The 19,210-nt window shown below is 30.2% G+C and overlaps 1 protein-coding gene and 1 long non-coding RNA gene across 3 annotated transcripts; one reads left to right on the top strand and one right to left on the bottom strand.

Annotated features, from left to right (window-relative positions):
* Nucleotides 1–2,708: 2,708 nt before the first annotated feature.
* On the bottom strand, nucleotides 2,709–5,947 carry LOC128668725 (putative mediator of RNA polymerase II transcription subunit 26). The gene is made up of 6 exons (XM_053742257.1): nucleotides 5,594–5,947; nucleotides 3,896–4,675; nucleotides 3,568–3,741; nucleotides 3,336–3,463; nucleotides 3,014–3,221; nucleotides 2,709–2,797 (listed from the first exon to the last, which is right to left on the bottom strand). The coding sequence occupies exons 1-6, from the start codon at nucleotides 5,699–5,701 to the stop codon at nucleotides 2,741–2,743; spliced, it is 1,455 nt and encodes a 484-aa protein (XP_053598232.1). The 5' UTR covers nucleotides 5,702–5,947; the 3' UTR covers nucleotides 2,709–2,740.
* Nucleotides 5,948–7,261: 1,314 nt separating this feature from the next.
* Nucleotides 7,262–15,143, top strand: LOC103579344 (uncharacterized). Of its 2 annotated transcripts, none has more exons than XR_008404377.1 (6): nucleotides 7,262–7,407; nucleotides 7,815–8,092; nucleotides 11,165–11,206; nucleotides 11,414–11,552; nucleotides 11,625–11,799; nucleotides 14,990–15,143. It is a non-coding gene; the product is annotated as an uncharacterized LOC103579344 (long non-coding RNA). The 2 variants fall into 2 exon arrangements; XR_001345337.2 differs by having other exon boundaries at nucleotides 7,812–8,092.
* The last annotated feature ends 4,067 nt before the right edge of the window (nucleotides 15,144–19,210 follow it).

Below are 19,210 nucleotides of genomic sequence, written 5' to 3'. Positions count from 1 at the left end.
ATCTGTTTTAATTTCTTCAACTCTTTATCCATTAACAAAAATTTGTAAATCCACTGAAAATAGGAATAATATTTTTTATTGATCCAATCAATCTGTGATGATGTCGATGACTCTGTAATACAGTATTGACCGAAGGCAGCATACGATTTAAATGATTGAATCCATTGTCAGCTGTGTAATCATTCTGTAAATCATTAAAATTTAATGATAATTAATCTTTAATTATGATTTGTTATCTTAAGTTAAGGTTTAGTTGAAAAGCAAATGAAAAATTAGTAGTAGTTATTTAAGATTAAACAAGGAAGCACAAAAGCGTAAAATATAAATTTCAAAAAATATAAACTAAATCTCAAAGTGAAATAATACCTGAAAGCAAATTAAAGCGTTTCCAAATATTTTCATCTATTAATATTAAATATTTATATCTATTTTATTAATTACAATACACAGAAAAAATGAATTACTTGAAACAAGAAACTTTTCAGGAAATGCTAGGTTGTTTTGGAGCAAGAAAATATTTTACGGAGACTCAAGAAAATTTTACTTCAATCAAAGTAATTTTCATTTTCCTAAATATTTTCTTGATTTAAGAAAATAAGTTCTTCAATGAAAAATTTTTATCTTTCTGTGTATTATAAGTATAGTAAGTATATTAAAATATTTAATCATTGGCTGCAGAATTTTTTAAAAACTTTTATTTTATATTTTTTTAGATTAAAAAAATCGATATTTTAAACCCCAAAGATATAATGAAGCAAATTAGTGACTAGATAAAAATATATATAATCAACTTTTTTTTTTCAAGTAAAAAATAATACAGATATTTCGTAAGGTAAGAGACCCAGTAACTGATCAGGGAACTAGTACCTGTTCACTCCATGTATTTGTATATCTATATTTACCAAATTTGACTAAATATATCTATACAAATACATGGAGTTATCAGGTACTAGTTCCCTGATCAGGTGCTGGGTCTCTTACCTTGATCTGTAAATAAAGATGAATTCTAAATAAACCTTTAAAAAAAATTTTTAATTGCTTATGCTTTATTATTGAAAAAAAAAAAAAAAAAAGAAAATTATTCGCCTATTTTCATAAAGAATGTCGTTAACGTAATTGATCAATTAAAAAGTTAGTTACTTTGGCTTTTAAGTTATAAAATTCAAATGTCATTTCTGCAAATATTTTCGTTGCTATAAAAAAGTTAATTTTTGATAACATGAGGTTAATTAATTATGCAGGATAATTATTTTTTAGAAAAAGAATAATTTTATACAAAAACTCTTGTATTAAAGTATTCACAGTAAAAAATAAATTGCCATACAAAAATTTGTAATTAATTCTATCAATTAAATTATATTCTTCATTACCTTCTTTTGTTCACAGGAATCCTTAAAGTATAGTGCGTTCTTAGCATCGTGCGAGGTCATAGCTTGGATTCCATCATCAATTATTTTGATAAATGTCTCAGTTGGTTCTGAGCCTTCAAATTTTTCGTTTCCATTTTCTCGTAAAATCGTCATTGCACAACGAACTTCGCGTGAGTACAACTGTTAATATTAAAATTTACTCAGTATGATCCGAAACCATTAAAAAATTATCATTATACCTGATAAGCCAGTGGAACAGACATTTTTTGATAAAGTTTAGGATCTAAATGAGCAGGTGTCAGTTTGTAAGCCATTGCCAAATTAGGTTTTTCATATTGCTCTACCAGCAAAAGATTTTCCCAATACTTTTTTTTGACTACTCCTACAGGTGTCTATCAGAAAATAACATTACATTAATTATTGGAATATAAATAATCATTAAAAATTGTACACGTATTATTTTAAACCTCAATAGTTATCACATATAAGACAGCTTTTCAACGTTATTTATATAATTTACTTAGAAACTATTTAGTTTTTCATGAAAAAGCTCTATACTAAAACGTAGAAAAATTAGTTCAATAATTACCTCAAATTCATCTAACTCAACCAATCCATTCCGAAAGCATTTTACTAAATGTGGGAAGTCTGATATCATATATAATCTACGGCTAGAGTCACACGGATGTTCACAACTGATGTTATTTGTGTCAACTCCTAATTTCGTCCAAACTCCTCTATTCCATTGATCAGCGTCAGTTACTAGAGAATTCACACGAAAACCAGAATTTTCTACAAGTATAATACATTCTAAAAATAGCTTATGAAGAACTTCACTAGTTATAGAATTTTTAGTGATAAAGCATCCTAAAGGTTGAGCAGAAGTCCCCCGATACGGTATAAACATAAAAACGAGAGCGTGATCTCCAGGAACGTCACTATCAGATTCGGATGTATACTTTCCTAGATCAACAAAACCAGTATACTCAGCTATTTTTTTATTAAACTCAATATTTTCCATAAGTTTAACCTCATCAGCTGATATTTGGCCAATTTTATCTTCAGGTGCCATTGATTCTCCTTTTTTCCGTAGGATTTCAAACGTTTCGGGTAAAAATCCAAAAATTGACGAACTAATTTTTTGTATATACTTCGATAACGTGTCAATAGTTGGTAGAGGAATTATATTTCTTGCTCTTATCATATTGTACGTACAAGTGCTTTTCATTCGTATGAGAAGACATTCATAAATCCACTCAATTTCATACCTTCTGCCAGTTGGACCCTTCTTTTGGGAGTTTTCAAAACACATTCTCACTGTTATCTGTTGTTCTTTTGGTAGCAAAGAAAGTTTTTTATTAAATTGGCCTTCATACACAGTTTTTGTTTTTCTGAATACTACGTAATTTTAACGTAGATAATTGCAGCTAAAATAATTAAAAAAACTTATTAAAAAAAAAATTGAACAATTTTCAGTAATAATAAAAAACGTTAATATCAACGTAGCAATTGAATAATACTCAATATCAATGATAATTTTGAGATTAAAATCGGTGTAAGAATGAGAAATAAATTATTGTGTAAATTACAACGACAACAATAACCTTTTGTTAAAAAAAAACTGACTAAAAAATTAAACATACCTGTTGTTGAATACGTTTTGTTTTTTTATAGAGTCCTAAATTGGTAGCTTTAGAAGTTTTTCTTTTTATTTTGTTCTCAGTATTAAGGATTCGACTTTTTTCTACTTTTTGTAAATTTAAACGTAGTTTTTGACATTCTTGACATCTCGGACAAGCTTGACAACGTTTGTATTTGTCAGTCACGTCAGCATAACATTTTAATGAATAACTAATTTTAAAAAATTGATTAATTATTTATTTAGTACATATTAACTTTTTCGATATTTCAGTACCCTTGGACTTTATAAAGTAATTACGAAAACGATTTAATTTCATAGAATACCTTTTTTTGTCATATCCAGTTCCAGTGCATAATTTTTTTTGTTCCATAGATTTTAAACACTCAATTAAATCATTGACTGATTTTATTTGTCTATCAATTTTTTTTTTATAATTTTCTAAAAATGTAACCTATAACAAATAAAATTAAATTGCATTCTATGTTTTAACTCATTAAAAAATTAAAACAAAGCTCATTTTTTTTAAATAAATAGCTAAATTATATATTATTTTACCGATACAAAATGATCGTCATTTAGGACCAACCGTACTCTTTCTTTAAATTTAATACGATCAAACTGAATCGCTATTAATTGATTAATACCAGGTAAAAAGCTCCAACCAATTGGAAACAACTTGTTCAGTTCAATAATGATGGCCATAATTTCAGTATCATTATCAAAATTTATCTAAAATATTAAAATTCTGTTTGATATTTCGGTTAACAATATAGATTTTATACTTAAATATTTATAACTTATGGTATAAAAATTGTTTTTTAACATTTTTGTTAAAACTATTGAAAAAGTTGATTAAGATATGATTAAAAAAAATTAAATTTACTTGACGGTTAATATCAATATCATGCTCAGAATATTTTTGACGCTTCAATGTCTCATTTTCATCAGGATATTTTAATTTCCGTTTCACTGGTAATCTATATTGCGGTAGAATGTTATTGATTTGTTCATTTTCTTGATTCTTGTGATACGATTGTTCCTGGTTTTCTGTTCTCATGTCATCGAAGTTAAATTGTTCTTCAATTACTTGCTGCTGCTGATCTTGTTCAATTACTGACTTAGGCTTCTCAAATGTTTCATTTGAAAATTGGTCCTGGTGTTCTTCAATAACTTGCTGCTGCTGCTGCTGATGATGATCTTGTTCATGTAGTGATTCAAGCTTCTCCGATGTCTTATTCAACGATTTATCTCGGTCCTCTTCAATTACGTGTTGCTCTTGGTTTTGTTTATGTTTCTCATGTAGTGATTTAGGTTTCTCTGATATCTCATACAACAATTGACCCTGGTGTTCTCCAATAGCTTGAAACTGCAGGTTTTGTTCATGTTGCTCATGAATTAATTGACGCATCTTTGATGACTCATTCAAAGCTTGGATTTTACAGTCACCAATAATTGAAGATTGTTTGACATTGACAATCAGTGGAACTGATCCTGGCATACGAGTTATTCTACCTTTTACAATTTTGTTTACTTCACCGTTTGGTAAATTTGTGAGATAGGAATTTTGAATTGCATCATTTTGAAAATGCAAATCACAAACATACTGACGGTCGTTTAATTCTGTTGTTAACGAGTCTATCCGCTGCTGACGTTTCAATGGACACTATTCAAGCACGAAATGAAGGAAAATAAAATATATTTTTTCATTAATTAAAAAAAATTACATACCGTGGCAGTAGGATATTTTATAGTTATATTTGAGTATAATCGAGAACATTACTTTTAAATTAAGTACATTAATTTACGTATGAAAAAATTAAATTGAAAAAACTTGAGAATATAAAACAAAATTTTTTAACATGATGAATCATTTTGTTCTTAAAAATTAGACGGTTACTATTGACAATGTTTGACATACATGATTTCTCAATATAAAAAATTACTTAAAAAAAATCGGTCTGTCGGTTGACCCTGTGGGCCAGCCCCAAAACTTCCCGCCCATTTCGAGCTCCTTGAGCTCGAAAATACTTTTGTATGCGTTTATTTTCGAAGATTGAGTCGTTTAAGGTGGCAATCGACGCGATTTATTGAGTTCTACAACTGATCAAATTTTGAAATTGATTTATCGAGTCGTTTTTGAGAAATTTCCACAATACTAAAAAAAATTTTTTTTTTTAATTCTTTCGCTAACGGTTTCTCTCGAACGAATAAACCGATTTTGATTCTTGAGGCGGCATTCGACGCGGCTTACAAAGTTTTAGAGCTGATTAGATTTTGGAATCAATCCATCGAGCGAATAAAAAGTTATTCAAAAAAAACATTTTTGAAAAAATTTTATTTTTGAAATATCTCCGAACGTACCTGACCGATTAAGCTCAAATTTTCAGTGTTCATAGTAAATGAAAAGCCGCGTCGAATGACACCTTAAAGTTCAAAATCGGTTCATCCGTTCAAAAGTTACAGAATATTTGCAATTTTCCTAGCGGGAAGTTAAAAATTTATTTTCATGTAAGAGAAAATAATTTTTAATTTATTAAAATAATTTTTTAAATTTTATTTATCTTTTAACATTTTTACTTACTTGTGGTACCTTAAAAAATCCTGGGCTTTTTAAATTTAATTCACTCCGTCGTTTTTTATCAGCCGCACTTCCACTATTACAATTTTTAACGGCACACACTCTGCCCATTTTTTATTTTTTTATAAAAATAGAACTTACAAAATTATTAAAAATATTTTACGAGATTTTTAGACACATTTGTTATTATTTACTTACAAAAATTGCGGTTAAGATATTTACTGGCTCACTTCACATGTATTTACGATGCTATATTCACGTCAGTACAAAAGGAACATTAGCGACGCTAGTGGTGAAAAAAGAATACCTAACATGTACGATTTTAGTGGGCAGATGCTGACAATTCTCCCGTTTGAGTTCGTGCTCCTTATCTAGTCTCCATGATAAGATTATTGAAAGAATGACGAAAAAATTACTATAGAAAAACTACATTCATTGCTATATTCATGTTTTTCCCTTCTTGTTAGTTCCCTAGTCGTCCTGAGTGTGCGCTCAGGATGGTATTATACTATAGATTTTTGAGTGTTCTATTTGGCGCGGATTGCATTTATAATTCAAATTTTCGTAAGGCATTTCTATTTATTGTTGTTTGTTGTAATATGTACTAAGTTGACTGTTTTCTTGATTTCGATTGCAAAGTTTATAATGGATTTCAATACTCCAGTGTTCTCGGAGAATATGAAGCTCCTAATTTCATACGGAGGTTGTGTATGGTTGTTTTTCCGCGCTTTCATTTGGCCTTTACTCTTGTCTGCTATCAGTTAACATTCCCATAGAATAGGACTTAAATCCTGTTCTAGTTCACTGCACTAACAAGATGGGCAGTAGTTGACGACTACGCTATTAAAAAACTGAATGGTGACCAAATGGCTTGTATTTTTGCTTCCTTCAGCTGGAAGTAATCCTCTAAATATTCTATATATCTTTCTATTAGATCAGCTTGTGATGGATAGTGTCGTTCCTCTACCTTTTTTTGGGTAAACACCGAAGTTTAATCTCTTAATGATACGTAACACGTCATTCATTACTTTTGGTGCAAATTTATCTGCTTTCTCGTTTTTCTCAATATCCATATAACCTAAATACCAACAAGAAGGTATTTCTCTGCTAGCCTATTTCATTCTGCTGACTATTAATCTTGTTTCTAGCGTTAATAGGTGTACTCGGTCTGATATACTTCAATTTTTATTAGTGTTGGTAGGTAGCTTACTGAGTCTGTACATACCTACGCTAACTTATATTCTTGTTTTGTTTTATAAAATTGAAAGCTTGAATTATGGTTAGAGCTTAAGCAACCTTCGTAGATGGTAAAGTCTGAACTTGTTTGAAAGTTCTTTGTACCCTGAGACTCCTTCATGTGAATGCGATACCCGTAATTACCCTGGATTTTCAGATTTAATCGTCCCAAATCATTAAAAGACGATTTATTATTTTACGATTAAAAACGATTAATGACGATTAAAATTTAAAATCTTCATGGAACGTCTTTAATCTTTATTCGAAAAATTTAATCGTTTTTAATCATCAATTGACGATTTATGACGATTTAAAACGATTCAAAACGATTAAAACAGTTTTAATCGTCACAAATCGTTTTGTTGAATCGGGGTAGGTCTTCTAGTGATCTTCATCCTTATGTGTAGAAGATTATTCCTCCTGAGTTTTGTTTAATAACCTCCTTTACGTAAAGTTTTGAACTTTAGCAGATCCTTTCTTGATTTTGTTTCCTACTTCCGTTGGTTTTGTGCAGCTTAAGTGGGGACCTTGTGTGGACGATTTTAATGTTTCCAGGTTCACTGTTACTGACTTTGTCTCGAGTAAGTATCTTTTTGTCAAGTATTTGTTGAAATTTATGCTCTGGTTTCTATCGATATTTTTCTTGCAAAATCAAGTAAGGCTAGTATAGAAGTCGGTGATTATCCTGCTCTAAAAATCCGATAGATTCTTATAGCTGTAAGTATAAGGCCCTATACTTAAATATAGCACTTTTCATAGAACTCGTTCATTCTTATAAAATCTCGATAGGATTTTATGAGAATCTATTGGATTCTATGAGATTTTCTAAACAGGGTAATAGCCTAACAACTCTGAGCGTAAAAATTCGCCATTTTTCCAATTTTTTTTTTAATAAGCTTGCACGCTGCATTTGAGCATATGCCTGCTCAGTTTTATCTAATTAATTAGAACTTTGTTCTTTTTTTTAATTAATTTTTTAATTTAGCAGGATCGACTTGATGACAGAGAATCAAATAGCTCCAAAGATCGTTTACAGTCAAATGTAAAGGTTAGCAATGCTGCCCGTCAGCTTTTAAACGCCTCCAGTCAAAAAGTACCTCCGAAAGTTTTGTTAGGAAACTATGTGAAAATTCCTTTAGCTGGCAAAAGCATCTATCAAGAAACAAAACCAGCAGCTAGTAATGTAGATCAGATAAATGCAAAAGGTATTCTCCAAAGTATAAACGAAGTTTTATTATGCTGTCAAGAAAATACACGACTACTAGCGTAAGTAGAAACTTTGACATAAAAAATATGATTATTTTTAATATGTGTATATATATATATATATATATATATATATATATATATATATATATATATATATATATATATATATATATATATATTAGGATGCTTTGTTTGAAACGAAAAATTTTTTTTTCTGGTTTATTGACGGAATAATTTTCTATAAACATATAACGAAAAATTTTCACCAAAGATGAGCTCTTAATTTTAATTTTAAGTACTGACTAAATGAATTCTAAATTTTCCCATTTGTAAATAGACATCTTATATAATTCTTTGGTCATCATTTTATAAAAATGTACTGAAATCTCGTATAAAACAGCCATTTTTCAAATTTTGAGGTGTTTAATTGGATTTATCTCAAAAACTACTAGTTTTACAGTAACGGCTTACATTACCTTTTTTGTCGGAAATCAAACTTACTATAAAATAAAATGTGTACAATATTATTGTAAAAATAGTGATTCTACGAGGCGCTCAAGTATTTTTTGTTTTTCTATATAAATAGCATGTGAAAAAATTGTTTTTTCTTTATTTTTTTCAGTTTAATCTACGAAAAAATTTTTTTTCTTATTTTAATGCACATATTCTTATAAGAAATTTAATTCTCTATAACAAAAACTCTTAAATGGTTTTATCGTCATTAAAATCGGTAAAAAGTTATCAGATTTTAAATACTCGCAACTAAATAAATTCTGAAGAGGATGGTTATAAAGCGCAAAGCTTTGCAGTAAATAAGATTACTGATAGATAATTTATTAAATTCTTTCGTTGCGGGTATTCAAAGCCCGATAACTTTTTACCCATTAAAATTATACGGAGAAAAATTTTGGCTCAAAACCTACCAATTTAAGGCATCTAAAAAGTTATCATGCACATACGAAAAATTAATATGCCGCATCGCGATTATTGTAATGTATGAAAATAATTATTATTAAATCTCATCGATAAGTTTCTCGTGCGTAGTAAGTATTGTGATACAGCAAAATAATTTTCCGTATGAGCATAATAATTTAGTGGATGCTTCCCTTCCTGTTTGAAGTTTAGTCGGCAGCATAGTAAAATTCGCTAGGTTTTGAGCCAACGTTATTATCGGTGTACGATAAAACTATTTCAGAGCTTTTTTGTAGAGAATTAAATTTATCATAAGAATATGTGCATCGAAATGGAGAAATAAATTTTTGTTTATTGAATTAAAGTTTTCGATACTTATTTAGATTTTGTTTTTAAATAATAATACGTCCCATACAGGAAGCCCCAGAGTTGAACGACGGGACCATGCCTGGGACATTATTGGGAAGCCCATTTTGGCAAACCTATACTGTCCCATGCCTGGGTCATAACTGGTTAATTAGTCTTGGCCATTCCAATGATTACCCTAACATGGACCAAGACTGGATAACCTAGCCTCGGCCAAGCCTAGAATCACCTTAACTTGGGCTAAATTCGTGTAACCTAACCTCGGCCGTTGGATGGTAACCCTAACATGGACCAAGATTGAATAACCTAGCCTCGACCGTTGGATGGTAACTCTAACATGGGCCAAGACTGGATAACCTAACCTCGGCCAAGCCTAGAGTCACCCTAACTTGGGCCAAGTTTCGTAACCTAACCATGACCGTTGAATGGTATTCCTAGCATGGACCAAGACTGAATGACTTAGCCTTGGCCGTTGAGTGGTAAACCTAACACGGGCTTAGACTGAATAACCCATACAGCAGCTGCCTGAGTTGAACAAAGGGGCCCTCCTTGGCTCAGCACTGGGGAACCTAGCTTTGGCACGTCTATATTGGCCCATGATTGGGTCAAGAAAGGTTACTGGATCCTAGCCATTCCAATCATTATCCGAGTCTGGGCCAGGACTGGGTTCCCCTATTTTGGCCATTCAGTGGTGACCCAGGCTTGACCCAGGACTGGGTAACCTAGCCTTGACCGACCCAATGATTACCCGAGTTTAAGCGAAGACTAGGTTCCTCTGCCTTGATCATTCAATGGCAACCCAGACTTGGGCCAAGGTAGGATTATCCAAGTTCGGGTATACCTATAGTTATCCATCCTTTGTCCAGAATTGGCAAATCCAAGTTTTTGATTAATTATTCAATCAGCTTATTATTATGGTTTTTAAATTAATAATTATTTAGTTTTGAATTAAAATAAGTTTTAATGAATAATTATTTAAACATTCAGATTAAAATTATTTACAACTAATAATTAATATATTTTTTAGTTCGTTATTATTTGCAATCAACAAGTGTAATTTTATAATTTTACTCATAAAAATTAATTTAATTAAAAAATAACTCATGAATTTTTATAATAAATGTTATTTTTAATTATGGTGGTAGAGTAAGATAATTAAGCTGGGTTCTTGATAAATAATCAATTAAATTTAATAAATTTTATTTTAAAAAATTATGTAATTATAATATAAATAATACGAAATTATTCTTTTTTTTCTAAATAATCGAAAATATTAATTAAATTGCTCTTTATATTTCATAAAACCGAGTAGTTGTAGTAAAATGAACAAGTAGAACATACGAAAGTTTCAATTGAACGTTAGTAGGTTCATCCAGTAGCCAGCATTCAAACCCAGCAATCAGAAGGATGGCAGTTCGCGCCCATAGCCCAGCAGAATTTTCACCGAGTTTTTTTCACGTTATTTACTTCACTTAAATAGTTTAAACGTTAATGATCACAAACTCTAGTACTTTAATAATAATAAATTTTTTTTTTAATTGAATTTATTTGTTTTTTCGATGCATGGGCCAAGTCTGGCAACCAAGCATGGGTCAGGTCTGACAATCAAGGTTGGGCCAGGTCTGGCAAGCAAGCATGGGTCAGGGCTGGCAACCAGGCTTGGTACCCTGTTATCATTCCAGACTTCTACCAAGACTGGAACAAGGCTGGCTTACAAGCTTGGCCCAGAGTTCAACATAGTTGAACCAAGCCTGAGCCAAGTCTGGGCCCGTCGTACTTTCTTGTCTGGGGTGTGAAGAACAAAATATATCAAAGCTTCGATGTATAATAAGACTATTGTTATTGTTACAGAGAATTGACACCAAAAGTAACTCCACTCTCAAACTAATTGACGTAAGTAAAATTTATTAGTACTTTTTTTTTATCTAATCATTTCATTGAATAGTGTCATAAAAAATGGGATAAATAACTAAATGAAACGAAAATAATTTTTCGTACAAGATTTTACTTGCTGAGCTCGAAAAATTTTTTTTGGTGCTGAAATTCTTATCGTGTAAATTTTTTCTGTTAAAATATATTTAATTAATTTATTTTTTTCAGTGTGCTATCAGAGAACATTAACAATCTTCCAAATCAAGCAACTGCAGTTCGTTACATTAAACCGGACTTCTTACCGTTCAAAACAGTTGAAGAGGTGGACGGGTACAACGATTTTAGTGAAGATGAACGTGCTAAATTAGTAAGGATTATTTAAATTGTTTCATAATTATATTCTTTTTTTAAATATTTTAATATGTTAAATCTATTACAGAGACATTATCTGAGTGCCTTCTGCGGTGGCCAAGATGTAACGGAAAATGTCAAATTTTTTTTGAAGAACAACTTATTATTCGATGATAAATTACTGACCACATATAATTTTGCACAGCCATCACAGAAAAAATCCAATGTCTTCCTTGGCACGGCGATTGATCACGATCTTTTTAGTAAGCATATTTATAAATATTAAAGAAGGGCTCGCAATTTTTTTTCTATCGTTCGGAAATTGACGACCGGTACTATGTTTGCTTTGCTATTTGTAGAACATATGGGAATTTGGTACACGTTTATTTTCAAACAAACTAAAATTATAATGGATGAAGATGTTGATAAATAATTAATAGTGTAATGTAAAAAATTAAAGGAACAAAAAGATTTTATAAATTATTTTGTAATTTTTGAAAGGCTGTAACTTAGTGAAAAATAATCGTATCGAGATTTAAAAAAACAGCATCTTATAGCTTGAAATCTCTAGTTTCGGTGGATTTTTATCAAAAATTTTTTAAGAGCTCCAGCTATTGCGCAAACATGAGAAATACCGCGAGACGAAAAATTTTTTTTTTCCGAAGAGCCCATGGACCGTGGAAAAATTCTTTCAACTAAACCAATGCATAAGTCGTTTAGCAAATTTATTCAACTTCAATTTGGTTTTTTTTTAACCTCGTAGGACGATTTGTCGCAGAGATATCAGCCTTCAAACAAAACATAATCTTTTTGGCTTTAATCATCGATATTTCAGGTACCAATGATTGCACAGTATATTTAAGGGCGGCGTTGAAAACTGGAATAAATTCCCTACAAGATTCTTTCATCATTGTTCTAAAAAAAAATTTTTTTTTATATTTAACATCCATTAGAAGTAAATACAAAAAAAGTACATCAACCACTACTCTGTAAATATTGATGAAAAGTCTAATGTTGCCAGGGACATTTTTAGCTTAACGTACCCCCAAAAAGCCTGTCAATTTTCAAATTATACTATCAAACAATTTTTTGGGAATGATTGATCAAATGTTTGCTAAGCAATTAAAGAAACAACTTTTGTTCTTTTAATTGTGTAATCATAATCAAAATGAAAAAATAATTTTTTTTTGATTTTTTCAAATTTTTGCGTTAGTTATTTAGGAAATGCAAGGAAATTCCAAAAATTTCAAAAAAAAATTGAAACTTCTTTTATTGTGTTCGCAATTTATTTTTTAAAATTTTATTCTTTTGTCATTTCCTTGCATTTAGCAATTTTTTTGTCTCGCGGTATTTCTCATGTTTGTGCAATAGCCTGACCTCTTAAAAAATTTTGATAAAAATGCACCGATACTAGAGATATGAAGCAATAAAATACTTTTTTTAAAATCTTGATACGATTATTTTTCACAAAGTTACAGCTTTTCGAAAATCACAAAAAAATTTATTAAATTTTTCTGTCCCTTTAATTTGCGTAAGTATATGTGTTCATATATGTCCTTATATGATCATTTATGATCTTATGTGGACTGAACATCGAGTAAAAAACTTTTATGTTGTATCATATATGATCATAAATAACCATATTTGATCTTATATGATTTGGGTATAAGTTAGAAGAAATTTATTTCCCTTTATATATAGTCGTATATGAACATCTATGTCTCATATATGAACACATATGAATCATATTTGAACATATATGATTAATGTATCAACTTATATGGTCATATCTAATTATATATAGCCAGATACGAACTTTTTTCCCGGCTGTATCTTCATATATGTTTATATATGCTCATATATGATCATATATGATCTTATATGGACTGAATATCGAGTAAAAATATTTTATGTTGCATCATATATGATCATACATGAACATGTATACTCTTACATGATTTGTATATAAGTCAGAAGAAATTTCTCTGCTTTTATATATGGTCATACATGAACATGTATGAGTCATATATAAACATATATGAACCATATATGCTCATATGATTTATCTATGATCATATATGATTCATATATGATATTATATGGTCATATCTGATTATATATAGTCAGATATGAACTTTTTTTTCCCGGGTAGACTTTATCGCAGAGTCATCATTTTGTTTTTTTTAACTTCCCGCTAAGAAAATCGACGATTTTCAAAAATTTCGGGAAGTTATTGTTTTCACCCCGATTTTCGAAAATCGAGTTTTCATCAGATGTCGACGTTTTGAGGTCCTAGGAAGCTATTCTGACTATTTTCAGAATGATGTCCGAGTGTGTGTGTGTGTGTGTGTGTGTGTGTGTGTGTGTGTGTGTGTGTGTGTGTGTGTGTGTGTGTGTGTGTGTGTGTAAACTCTTTGTAACTTTTGAACTAATGAATCGATTTGGATAGTTGAGGTGGCAATCGAAAGAGCTTGTTGGCCTTCAACTTTTCAGAAAATTTCAAATTATTTGATCGAATAGACTCGAAAATATTGGCGAATTACGAAAAAAAAAAAAATTTTTTTTTAGTTTTTTATTGATTTCTCAAAAACGACTTATACGATCGACTTCAAATTTTAATCAGCTCTAGAATTCAATAAAACGCGCCGATTGCCACGTCAACTATCAAAATCGATTCATTAGTTCGAAAGATATCGGCGTTGAAATGTTAAAAAAATAACATTTTACATTATTTTTTCCGGATAAATCATAATATAACGTAACAAAATGTGCCTGATATCATACCAACTCATCTTTTTTATGGTTTCTTTTGATCATATAATGTCATCGAACTTGGTTTTTAGTTTAAATCATATTATCAACAAAAAAATCGATAAAACGTAGTTTCAATATTTTTATCGGATATTTCGTATTTTATTGTTTCTTACCCCGACATTGATTTCTACCTCAATACACTTATTTTACTGAACAAAATCAGGAACTAAATTTTAAAAACCGCTTCATTGATAATTTTCGATTCTTAAATTTTCAAACTTCAGCATAACAGGTAACTTGTTAGAGCTTGAAAAGATCATAAAAAAACAATTGCATGTGATAGCATTTTCGAGCTCGAAGAGCTCGAAAATATATCTACACTAATGTTTTCGAGCTCTTTGAGGTCGAAAACAGCGGGAAGTTTTGGGGCTGGCCCGCAGGGTCAACCGACAGACCGATTTTTTTTTATTATTCCCCGATTGAATCCGATTCTAACTTAAAGTCAGATTCAATCGAAAATAAATAATTTTTTTCCGATTAAGTTTCAATTCAGAACTTTCCGACGAAATCGAAATAGCATTTTCCAATCAGATTCAATCGGAATATTCAATCAGGGTTACACCTTTGAAACTTTTAAAAATTATATTTTTTATTTATGGTCCATTAATAATCTATTGTCTTGCAATAAAATCATTTCAGGTGTATTGCGTGTGATGTTTCCCACAATCCAATCTAAAGAATATCACGAGTCTTCAAAATCGGCATTAAAAAATGCAGATATGCGAGTAGCTAAGAAGCCCTTCGTCCAAAGAACATCGCAAACTACTTAAGAATTTGAATATCAAGAAGACGATAATTTATGAGAATTGATTAACTATTAATAATTTAATATCTTTAATTAATTAGTTATTTATTATTAATTATATATGATGTACTTTAATAGCTGTGATACGATAGCTAAATAGTTAAAGAACTAATAAATAACATTTTATATATTTCATGATCCACAAGAAACATTTATATTCAAATTTTCTGAATTCGGATTTTTTTTTTTAAATGCAAGTACATATATTCTATGTAAATACAAAAAGGCTTTCTAACATTTTGTTATTTTATTGATCTGTTTATTATCGTATGTAGGGATGCGAATGTATTAATCGTATGTAGTATGTGTGTGTAGTAATCGGAGTATAATCAAACTAGTACCCACTCGCTCTATATATTTGTATATCTACTTGGTCTCTTACCTTATCTATGTCTAAGTGTATTTCAGATCAATTTGAATTAATTTTTTTGAATTTTTTTTTTACCTGAAACTAATAACGCCATCTATAGTGATTAGAAACTTGAGTTTCACGGTTGATAATCAAGAACTTTCTCTTTTACTTACCAGTTATTGGTAAGTTACCTTGTCGAATGGTAACAAATATAAATTCTTACCGATCTATCTCTTCAGAAAAAGTTGGGGGAAACTTGGTGGAAAGTTGGCGCAAAATTCTGACCGGAAATTGTTGCGGTAATCTTGTGGTCAGGTTGCGGCTGCAGCTTGCCGTCAAGTTGGACGTTCAGTTGTCGATCAACTTACCGCCAACTTGGCTATCAGGGGCTAAAGAATTTTCATAAATTTGTTACTTACCCTCTGAATACTCCATCTACTATTACCATCTACGAATACTACCACATTAGGTAGGGAGTTGTCGAGCATTGCTCTTTGTCGCAATCTACCCTGATAGCCAAATCGACGGTAGATCGCGCGCGGATTGATCGTCAATCTGACGGAAACTTACTGCCGCAATCTGACTACAGTATGACAGCCAAAGTTGATGTCAGATGTCTGACGACAACATTCCGGCAACTTTCCAGCAACTTTTTTCCCTTGAACAAATCGGTAAAAATGTCCACTCTTACCAATTGAGTAGATAATTTATCGATAGAATAAGTCAATGAAAGAGCGTTCTTAGTTACCAACCGCTAAGTTTTCCTTGCTAGATGGCGCTATTCAAATTGCACAAAATTTGGGCTGGCTGGAAATTGTTTTAATGCCTTGGTACTCGATTTTTGATTTTGAATGGATTAAAAAAAAAATAAGATATAAAATTTTGGAAATCAAATTTTATAATATTAGAATGTATTTTATTATTTAACTCTTAGTTTTGAAATTTTTAATTTCATAAAATATTAATAAACATGAAAGAATAAAATTAAAATAAATAATAGTGTATTGATCCACATATGTGATGATATGATAATAAATTTCCAACTAATACTTTGTTGCTTTAGTCATGTGATGTACTGTTTCCTTCATCTGCTAACAAAATTCCTTCGTCAATGCAGGATCTTTTCGAGAAGGGTTCGCTATAATAGTCCTTCGATACGGTTACTCTCTTTTTTGGCTGACTTGACTTCTTTGGCTGACCAGAATTGTTATTTTTCTGACTAACCCGAGCTTTTGCGTTTTTTAATGCTGCTTTAACAGCATTCGGGTAATCATTAAAGTCGGCTTCAGGATACATAGTTTTGAAAACATCTGAAATGATGAAGCGCAAATTATTAAAAAAAATTATTCATTGTGTAAAAAGAAATGAAATTTAACAAAACGATTTCAGAAAGAAGAATTTACTCGAAGACGCGGACTTCCTAAGTAACACACAGACAACTTTTACACGTCATTTAAAAGGATAAGACATTTTTTTTTTCTCAAGTCCCCTTTTTTGAAATACATTCGACTACCCGTCATAAGCCTGGTCTAGGGGACGTAGGGGAAATTTTGTTTAGAATTTCAGTCTATCCACCACCATGCGTTTTGTTTTGTTATCTGGAAAGTTTTGCATTATCCCGAGATACTCAACTCGTCAGAACTTCCGTTTTGATCATTTTGCTCACATGGCACTATTCAAATTATAGAATTTTGCTGTAGTGCAAGCGAGACACTAAAAAACACGAGAGTGCTAGAGGGTTAAAATTTTCAAAAGTTATTTTTCTCAATCTACAGTGTTCTCTATTATTCAAAAAATTTCCGGCATGATTGTCTCGGGCATCATGGCGCGCAGTACAGGTATTTCAAACTTTCTACACTTTTAGTGTAAATTACTATTTAGAATTATAACCCTTCAACACTCCCGTGTTTTTTAGTTGCTCGCTTGTACTACAGCGACATCCTATCATTCAAATAGCGTCCTGTTAACAAAACGGAAGTTCAGATGGGTTAAAATCATTCAACAAATATCATAATAAGCCTAAAATGTTGTAGATAACTCTGAACTTTTTGACAATGAATTAGAAAACTGTAAATTCTACTTAGTTGATTGAAATCGCATGAATTGATTCTAATTTGTCAAGAATGTTGAGAATTGTCCTGTCAATTTTAATGGTACTCTACAAAAGTTAGGAATATCTGAAAATTTTTAAAATTATTTAAAAATTATTGTAATTAGTCTACAGTGTTTCAAATTGTTCTATAAATTTCAATGGTGATCTGTGCAGTCCTATAATACTTAAAAATTTTTTTAAACTTTCAATGATTATTCTAATTAGTTTAGAATGTACTGGATTGTTTCATAAATTTCGACAATCATTTGAGAATCTTCGAATTATACTTAATTGTTTATATTTCATGAAAATGATTCGAAATTTTCTAGAATATTTGGGATTTTTGTTCTGAAAATTTAATAAATTTCTGAAAAATTTTGATATATATGTAGATGTTTAACTTCGTTCAAAATTATTTAATCAGTCTGCAACGGACAAAATAGTTTTATAAATTTTTTTAATATTCCGAGAAATCGTACAATATATTTCAAAGTTGAAAATTACACTAATATATACCGAGCAACCCGATCGAAAAGTATTCTAGACTGATAAGAATTAATTTTAAGTAATATTTGAGAATCAAACATTTTAAAACTTATCAGATTGTTTTCGAAATTTTTCGAACAGGCAAAAAAATAGAATACATAAATAAATATTCTATTAAAAAATAATCCAGCGAAGCATTAATTGATTAAATTAAAATATGATTTTCACAGTTAAAAGTCATTACATATTTTTAACAAATGAGGGAAACCGTCTGAGAATGCGCTTAAATTCCTAAAATCGCTTTTCATCCAAATTTTTTTAGAAAAAATTAAACAATAATCCGACTAATGGTTTTAATTTGATTGTCATGCTTCCACCAAGAAAAATAAAAAATAATCATTAAACAGTTAATGTTAAAATGTTAAAATACTCTTAAATGCTCCGGTACCTGTTTCCTGTCTACAAATCACTTTTATTGTACTTCAAAACACTGTTTACACGGAGAAAAAAATTTAGTAAAACTTACTAAAAAATATGGGAATAATTACTAAATTTAGATAGTAATCTTGAAACGCTTATGATTTATAGAAAAAATTCATAAACAGATAAGTAAATTTTACAATGCCGTTTAGTAAATTTTACTATCCTGTTTAGTAAATTTTACTATATTAGAATGGAAAAAATAAAATTAAATTTTTATTAGCTTTTAATTTTTTATTATTATTACTATGATTTTGATTATTATTGCTATTCATGTCATCTGTATTGGTGTTGGTGTCGATTTTTATTCTTTAAAAAATCATTTGGTTTCAATCTAGATTCGAACCCTGGTCTCCCGCCCGCAAATCCTTTTCTATGTCTGACGGCCCAATGTCTCCTTTGGACAGAAGTTCCAGAACTTGTAATACATATTTGTATATGCAATCCCCACCAAATTTCAGTTGTATCTATACATAGTAGAATTTACTATACAGACAGTAAAAAAATATAATCGTGTTAGCAAAAAATACATTGCGTATAGTAATTTTTAATATTTTGTATAGTAAATCCTATATTGTATTAGAAAATTAACTTTCTTAAATTTGTATTTATTAGAAATACTTGTAGTAAAACTTACTGTGTAGA

This window comes from Microplitis demolitor, chromosome 10 (assembly GCF_026212275.2).
Source record: "Microplitis demolitor isolate Queensland-Clemson2020A chromosome 10, iyMicDemo2.1a, whole genome shotgun sequence".
In the NCBI taxonomy this organism is placed as follows: domain Eukaryota; kingdom Metazoa; phylum Arthropoda; class Insecta; order Hymenoptera; family Braconidae; genus Microplitis; species Microplitis demolitor.
Note: the sequence above shows the minus strand (reverse complement) of the source record. Positions and strands in the feature narration are given on the sequence as shown.